General features: G+C 38.6%; 1 protein-coding gene across 1 annotated transcript in view; it reads right to left on the bottom strand.

The window, feature by feature from the left end:
• PHF6 (PHD finger protein 6) overlaps window positions 1-4194 on the bottom strand; it is a 23948-nt gene extending 19754 nt beyond the window's left edge. The window contains exon 1 of the mRNA XM_017864141.1: window positions 4057-4194. Coding sequence (XP_017719630.1) covers window positions 4057-4194 — 138 coding nt within the window. The remainder of the gene's footprint in view (window positions 1-4056) is intronic.
• Window positions 4195-8851: the final 4657 nt, after the last annotated feature.

Raw genomic sequence — 8851 nt, 5'->3', positions numbered from 1 at the left:
AATAAAATAAAATAAAATAAAATAAAATAAAATAAAATAAACTGGAAAAATATCTGCTTCTGCTGTACCTCTGACAAAGAATTAGTATCATTTTGACATGATAAGCTCATACAAGATTAAGACCCAAATGGAAAAATAGATCAAGGATATAATCAGATAATTCTCAGAATATAAGTAGTTAATAAGCACAGTTTAAATATATTTAACTTCTCCAGAATCAAAGTGCAAATTAAGTGATATATCATTTTCACCTATCAAAACAGCAGACTTTAAATAGTTATTAAAAGCTAAAATAAAAACCACAATGAGATACCATCTCACATCAGTCAGGATGGCTATTATTAAAGAGTCAAAAAACAATAGATGCTAGTGAGGCTGTGGAGAAAAGGGAACGTTTATACACTGTTGGTGGGAATGTAAATTAGCTCAGCCACTGGGGAAAGCAGTTTGGAAATTTCTCAAAGAACATAAAACGGAACTACTATTTGACCCAACACCACCATTACTGGGTATATATTCAAAAGGAAACAAATCATTCCACCAAAAAGACACATGCACTGGTATGTTCACCACAGCACTATTCATAATAGCAAAGACAAGGAATCAACCTAGATGTCCATCAACAGTGGACTGGATAAAGAAAATGTGGTTTGGAGTGGAATGCCCTGCTACATGGAATACCCTGTAGCCATAATAAAGAATGAAATAATGTCCTTTGTGGCAATAAGGATATGGCAGGAACAGAAAACCAAATACAACATGCTCTCACTTATAAGTGGGAGCTAAACACTGGGTTCCCATGGACATGGAGATGGCAGTAATAGAAACTGGGGACTACTAGAAGGAGGAGAGGGGGACAAGGGCAAGGGTTGAAAAACTAACTATTGGGTACTATGCCCAGTACCTGGGTAATGGCATCATTCATACTCCAAACCTCAGTATCACATAATATACTCAGGTAACAAACCTGTGCGTGTACCCCGAATCTGAAATACAAGTTAAAAAAAAAAGGTACAATAAACCCAACAAAATATGTGTTAGAAAGAAAACATAAAACAAGTGCCCCTAAATGGAGAGAGAGACTATGTTTCTGAATGAACGTGATAGACAGAAAATCAGCTCTCACTAATCTGACTTTATGAAATTAAACTTAAAGTTGATTCTGTGGTCTTCTGGAAAATGGATGAGAATACACAAGATGAAAAAAAGAATACACAAGAGTATCCTTTTGAAAAGAAGATATCAAAATATACTATAAAGCAATAGCAGTTAAACCACTGGCACAAGAATAGACACATACCAGTGGAAGAGAATCTCCAAGTTTGAAAACAGACCCACATGCACATGAAAATTGAAAGTATGGTAATGGCGGCATTTCAGGTGAGTGGAAAAGACATAATGGCACAACTGGCTATCCACCTTTTAAAAGCGGATACCTCATACTATATGAAAAGTTCAGATGGATTAAAATCTAATTGTAAAGTAAACTATTAATACAATAGGAGAAAATAGAGGAGAATTTTAAAAAATAATCTTGCATCAGGACATATAAGAAGCCCTAAAGGAAAAGACTGGGAGATTTGACTAAAAATTAGTAACTTTTGTACAGCTAAAGGCACCATAAACTAAGTTAAAAGAAATACATTGGGCCCGGCGCGGTGGCTCAGGCCTGTAACCCCGGCGCTTTGGGAGGCTGAGGTGGGCAGATCACCCGAGGTCAGGAGTTTGAGGCCAACCTGGCCAACATGGCGAAACCCAGTCTCTACTAAGAATACAAAAATTAGCTGGGCGTGGTGGCAGGGTGCCTGTAATCCCAGCTATTCGGTAGGCTGAGGCAGGAGAATTGCTTGAACTTGGGAGGCGGAGGTTACAGTGAGCCAAGATCGCGCCACTGCACTCCAGTCTGGTGACAAGAGCGAAACTCTGTCTAAAATAATAAATAAATAAATTGGAAGATCATTTGCATATAGTGACAGAATATCTATATTATAGAGAACACCTACCTGCATATCAATTTTTAAAAGACAAACCCCAAGAGAAAATGCACAAAGAATAGGAAAAGGCAATTCACAAAAGAAATATAAATGACAAAAAAAACATGAACAGAGGCCCAACCTCACCAGTGAAAATGGAAATTAAAATTAAAAGAAATAATCAGACAAAAAGACTTATACCTAGCACAGGTACGGGAAGTTGACGTTGGTGGGAACATAAACTGGGTAAACAGTTTCAGAAGCAACGTGACAGTACTCATTCCCCATGTTAAATGCATAGACCCTTTGACTTGGCAACCCCATTTCTAAGACTTTTATCTCATAGAGTCACTCGTATAAGTACAGAAGTATATTATGTATAAGGGAAGGTGTTGCAGTATTATTTGTAATCGTGAAAAAACAGATATAAACAATTTTATTAATAGATAAATCGTTAGGCCTGGGCACAGTGGCTCACGCCTGTAATCTCAGCACTTTGGGAGGCCAAGGCGGGTGGATTGTTTGAGGTCAGGAGTTCAAGACCAGCCTGACCAACATGGTGAAACCCCGTCTCTACTAAAATACAAAATTAGCTGGGTGTGGTGGTGCACGTCTGTAATCCCAGCTACTCAGGAGGCTGAGGCAGAAGAATCACTTGAACCCAGGAGGCGGAGGTTGCAGTGAGCTGAGATCACGCCATAGCACTCCAGCCTGGGAGACAGAGCAAGTCTCAAAAAAAAAAAAAAAAGTGAAAATCTTCCTTTCACCTTCTACTTCCACCTGCTCTGTGCTTCCAGCTGGCTCCTCAGTCTCCCTAACCTGCCTCCCTCCCTAACCTCCTGACCTCCCACCAAGGAAAGCACTGTTAACTGCTTCTTTTCTCAACTTCAGTGTATAAGAGTCTGGGTTTGAATCTTGGATCTTCCACATACTGTGTATCTTTGGACCTGAAACCTACCTCAGGGTGTTCTTAAATTAATTACATGAATTCGTGGATGTAAAGTACTTAAAACAGTGCCTGGCATATAAGATGCTTTTAGTAAATGCTATTATTTTCTCTGCATATGCACACGTTTTTAAAATGGTATTCTAAGCACACTATTCTGCATCTTGCTTTTTCCGCTTAATATAGCTTGACAACTTTCCATGTCAGTATATAGGAATTTACCTCCTTCCATGTAAGAGCTAATAGTAATCCATCGTATTTAACCAGCCCCCATGGTTATGACTTGTAAGTTTTCAGTGTTTTTGCTGTTACAAATGTGATGAACATCTTTCTCCATTTATCTTTGCTCACTTGTACAGTATCTTTACAGCTTTCATTTGTAAATATGTGTGTATAAGTTGGAAATAGAATAGTAAGAGCTAACATCTGAGCTTTTGAGTTTTCACCATACCAGATACGCTATGTGGTTTATATGCATTATCTCATTTGAGCCTCACAATCACTCCACAAAGTTGTAACGGTCATCTTCCCAATCCCCCCTCTTCACCCTCCACCGCCCTGTTTTACAGATAAGGAAGTTTAGAAAGGTTAAGTAATTTTGCCCAAGGTCACAAAGCTAGAGAATGGCAGAGCTGGGACAAATACATATATGTCAGTGAATAACTACAAGTATGCTCTTAAAATAGTAATATTCATTGTCATGGAAATACACATTTCCATATGCTCCTGGATGTTAGAAAAAGAACAGTTATGCTTATGTATGCACATAATTGGTCTGGAAGGAAACACAAGAAACTCACAGATAGTGTCTGCTTTTAGCAGAAGAATTCAGAAAAGGATACAAGGGCACAGGTGACAGGAAGGCCTGATTTTTGTACAATGTTCATGTACCTATTCAAAATAAATACGATAAAAGGTAAAACTTTACACTTGTATTCACAACTGCAATTTCTAAAAATCCAGGCTGATAAGGTAGGTGACAAAATAGGGTTGTCCTCCTTCTCAAGCCACCAAACATTCCCAGCCTCTTATCAGCACAGCTTGCAGATGTCTGTGTCACTTTAGAATGGCCAGGCCCCTCTCTATTACCCTTCTGCTCTTTTCTGGCCCCTATGGGGAGGGGAATGCCCAACTTACCAGGACACCAACTCTCTTGCTAGTACTGTAAAGCCCTGTCTGTCCCTTTCCTGATTCTCTTCTCTTAGTAACCAATGTTTTCCTCATTTTACAACTTCCTGGTTTATGCTCCACCTTCCTCCTCCTAAGTTCTCCCATCAGTTAACAGTGTGAAGTAGAAAGGATAACTGGACAGAACGTCTGAAATCGCCACTTACTAGCTCTTAACTTGGTTAAGTTACTTACCATTCACAAGTGTCCTCATGTGTCAAATGGGACTAATGTTAATACCTTTCTTACAAGGCTGCTTGAAGAAATTACTTGTGAAAAATGTTTTGTAAACTATAAAATTATATTTGTTAGTTAATACTCTTGGCATATCTTGTGTAGACTGTAAGCTCTTTGTCCACATGGGGACTCTTTCTTAAATTCCCCAAGGTGCTCACACTTTGCAGGCACTCAATAAATATTTGTCAGAGTTAAAAAAAAAAGAAAGAAAGAAAGAAAGAAGAAGGACAAGCATTAAGGTTGAGGCAAGCATCACCACCTCTGCTTTGAATCTTCATGGTTGCTGCAAAAGGAAAACTGGAGGACATTCGTCCTGCTTTTTCCAGTGTAAATGTGATGTGCATTTACTCTGTATGTGCGGAGTCATTTGTGAACTCAGTTTCCTGCTTTTTCAGGAAAGGTATCAGGTAAATGATTTATATATATATGTGTATATAATATATATACACATACACATGCATATACAAACACATGCACATATACATACACATGAATACACAAATTTGTAGCATACACCCAAAATATATTATTAATTAAGTGTGCTAAAATGAAATCTGATGCCTGGGATTACTTCAAAATAATCCAGATGAAGAAAGTGAGTGGGGGGTAAAGATGAAACGTTATGCTGTTATTTCTACTTTTGCTTAAGTTTGAAATTTCCTATAATGAAAGTTTGTACAATGTGCTAAATCAAACATGAGCATACACAATGCCTAACACAGTACTCTGCACATGGGTGAATCAGAAAGAATATGGAGTAGGCCAGGCACAGTTGCTCATGCCTGTAATCTCAGCACTTTGGGAGGCTGAGGCGGGTAGATCACCTGAGGTCAGGAGTTCGAGACCAGCCTGGCCAACGTAGCAAAACCCTGCCTCTACTAAAAATACAAAAATTATCCGGGCATGGTGGTGGGCGCCTGTAATCCCAGCTACTTGGCTGAGGTGGGAGGATCGCTTGAACCTGCGAGGTGGAGGCTGCAGTGAGCCAAGATCGCACCACTGCACTCCAGCCGGGGTGAAAGAATGAGACAAACAAACAAAAAAAGAATATGGAGTCAGTTTTACATGGTGCAAAGACCACAATATGAATACACTACTAAAATTTTCCAAGTTAAAGTACAAAGAATTTAAATTCCATTGTCATCTAAGGAAGAGCATATGAAAAGATGGTGATAAAAGCAGGTGGAAGTTTAAAGGAATAATAATGATATAGAACACAGTATTTACAGACATCTTCAAGATATCGTGGGTTTGCTTCCAGACTACCACAGTAAAGCAAGTATCGCAGTAAAGCAAATCACACGAATGTTTTCGTTTCCCAGTGCATTTAAAAGTTATGTTTACACTATATTGTAGTCTACTAAGTGTATAATAGCATTATGCATATAAAAGGTATGTACCTTCATTAAAATACTTTATTGCTTAAAAAAAATGCTAACAATCATCTGAGCTTTCCAGTAAGCTGTAATCTTTTTGCTGGTGAAGGGTCTTGCCTTGATGCTGTTGGCTGCTAACTGATCAAGGTGGTGGATGGCTGAAGGATGGGGTGGCTGTGAAAATTCCTTAAATTAAGACAACATTGAAGTTTGCCGCACTGATGGACTCTTTCTTTTGTGAAATATTTCTCTATAGAATGAGATGCTGTTTGATAGCATTTTACCCACAGGAAAACTTCTTTCAAAATTAGAATCAATCCTCTCAAACCCTGCCACTGCTTTATCAACCATGTTTACGGAATATTCTAAATCCTTTGTCATTTCAACAATGTTTCACAGCTCTCACCAGAAGTCACTCTATCTCAAGAAAATAGCTACTTCCTTTGCTCATCACATAAGAAGCAATCCTCATCTGTTAAAGTTTGATATGAGATTGCAGCGATCATCCCATCTTCAGGCTCCACTTCTAATTCTAGTTCTCTTACTATTTCTACCACATCTGCATGACTTTCCTCCACGAAGAGTCTTGAACCTCTCAAAGTCATCCGTGAGGGGTGGAATAAACTTCTTCCAAATTCCTGTTAACGTCAATATTTTGACCTCTGTCCTTGAATCACAAATGTTCTCAATGGCATCCAGAATGATGAATCCTTTCCAGAAGGTTTTTAATTACCTTGCCCAGATTCAACATAGAAATCACTATGTATTTATGGCAGCTACAGCCTTATGAAATGTATTTCTTAAATAATAAGACTTGAAAGTCCAAAGTACTCCTTGGTCCATGGGCTCTATGGACTGTAGAATTAATGCTGTACTAGCATGACAGGAAGACAACATTCATCTCCTTGCAGATCTCTGTCAGAGCTCTTGGATGACCAGATGCATTGTCAATAAGCAGTAATATTTTGAAAGGAATCTTTTTCTCTGACCAGTAGGTGTCAAGAGTGGGCTTAAAATATTCAGTAAACCATGCTATAAACAGATGTGCTATCATTCATTTATAGAGCATAAACAGAGTAGATTTATTGTAATTCTGAGGGCCCTAGGATTTTTTAAATGGTAAATGAGGATTGGCTTTAAAGTCACCAGCTGCATTAGCCCCTAACAAGACTCAGTCTGTACTTTGAAGCTTTGAGTCCAGGCATTGACGTCTCTCTAGCTATGAATGTCCTAGATGGCATCTTCCTCCAATACAAGGCTGTTTCATTGATATTAAAAATCTGTTGTTTTGTATAGGCAACTTCACCAATGATCTTAGCTAGATCCTCTGTATAACTCACTATATTTCTACATCAGCACTTGCTGCTTTCACCTTGCATCTTTATTGTTACGGAGACTTCTTTCCTTAAATCTGATGAACCAACCTCTGCTAGCTTCAAATTTTTCTTCTGTAGATTCCTCACCTCTCTCAGCCTTCATAGAATTGAAGAATTAAGAGGCTTGCTCTAGATTAGGCTTTGGCTTAAGGGAATATTGTGGCTGGTTTGATCTTCTATCCAGACCACCAAAACTTTCCCCATATCAGCAATAGGGCTGTTTCACTTTCTTATCATTTGTGTGTTCCCCGGAATAGCACTTTTAACTTCCTCCAAGAACTATTTTTTTGCATTCACAACTTGGTTGTTTGGTACAAGAGGCCTAGCTTTTGGCCTGTCTCAGCTTTCAACATGCCTTCCTCACTAAGCTTAATAATTTCAGCTTCGAATTTAAAGTGAGAAAAGTACAACTCTTCCTTTTACTTAAACACTTAAGAGGCCATTAGAGGGTTATTAATTGGTCTAATTTCAATACTGATACGTCTTAGAGAATAGGGAAGCCCAAAAAGAGGGAGAGAGATGGAGAATGGCTGGTTGGGGAAGCAGCCAGAACACACATCACATTTATCAATTAAGTTCACTGTCTTACATGGGCACGGTTCATGATGTCCCAAAACAATTTGCAATAGCAATATCAAAGATCATTGATCACAGATCACCATAACGGATAAAAAAAACCGAAAAGGTTTGAAATATTGTGAGAATTGCCAACATGTGACAGAAACAAAGTGAGCACATCCTGTCGGAAAAAATGATGCCAACAGACTTGTTCAATGCAAGGTTGCCATAAATCTTCAAGTTGTAAAAATGCAGTATCTGTGAAGCACAATAAACTGAAGTGCAATAAAGTAAGGTATGCCTGTACTGAGCCATTGTTTAGAGTAGTACACACATTATTTTTCATTTAATCCTTAGAATAATCCTATGAGGTAGGTTTAAAAAAAAAACAAAACAAATTTTACAGATGCAATATCTAACGCTCTCCTCTGAGAGAGATCAAGTAATTTGCCCCAGATCATGTGCCTAGGATGTGGCAGAGCTAAGATTCAAATATAGGCCTTATTTCAAAGCCCATACTCTTAACCAGTATATAATACTGCCTTCCCAGTACTTCATAAGTCTATTCAGTACTACTCAACTTAAAAGGTTTTTAAAGAGCTTAATACCAATATCAAAATCTCCCTATATTTCCATTTAATAAAAGTAATGCAAACTGTGGCCAGGTGCGGTGGCTCAAGCCTGTAATCCCACCACTTTGGGAGGCCAAGGCGGGCAGATCACGAGGTCAGGAGATCAAGACCATCCTGGCCAACATGGTGAAACGCTGCCTCTACTAAAAATAGAAAAATTAGCTGGGCGTGGTGGCGCTTGCCTGTAATCCCAGCTACTTGGGAGGCTGAGGCAGGACAATCACTTGAACCAGGGAGGCAGAGGTTGCAGTGAGCCGAGATCGTGCCACTGTACTCCAGCCTGGGCAACAGAATGAGACTCTGTCTCAACCAAACGAACAAACAAAAAACAAACAAACAAAACACTAATATTAAAGCAGGTAAAGGCTGCAAATCTACATAAATTATAACATTTTTAAGATACTTTTAACATAACTATGGTGACCCTATTTCCTGAAACATAAACTGAGTTATATCATTTGACAAGCAATTTCTAATATAAAGTTTCAGAACTGTCCATTAGGGAATCCACCAGGTCCTTGAATAAAATACAGACTATAGCCTCCAAGGTTAGGCACAAAAGATTCCTTTACACCATCTCAGAAAG

This window comes from Rhinopithecus bieti, unplaced genomic scaffold (assembly GCF_001698545.2).
Source record: "Rhinopithecus bieti isolate Rb0 unplaced genomic scaffold, ASM169854v2 scaffold_75557, whole genome shotgun sequence".
Lineage (NCBI taxonomy): Eukaryota > Metazoa > Chordata > Mammalia > Primates > Cercopithecidae > Rhinopithecus > Rhinopithecus bieti.
This window is presented reverse-complemented; position numbering and strand designations above follow the sequence as displayed.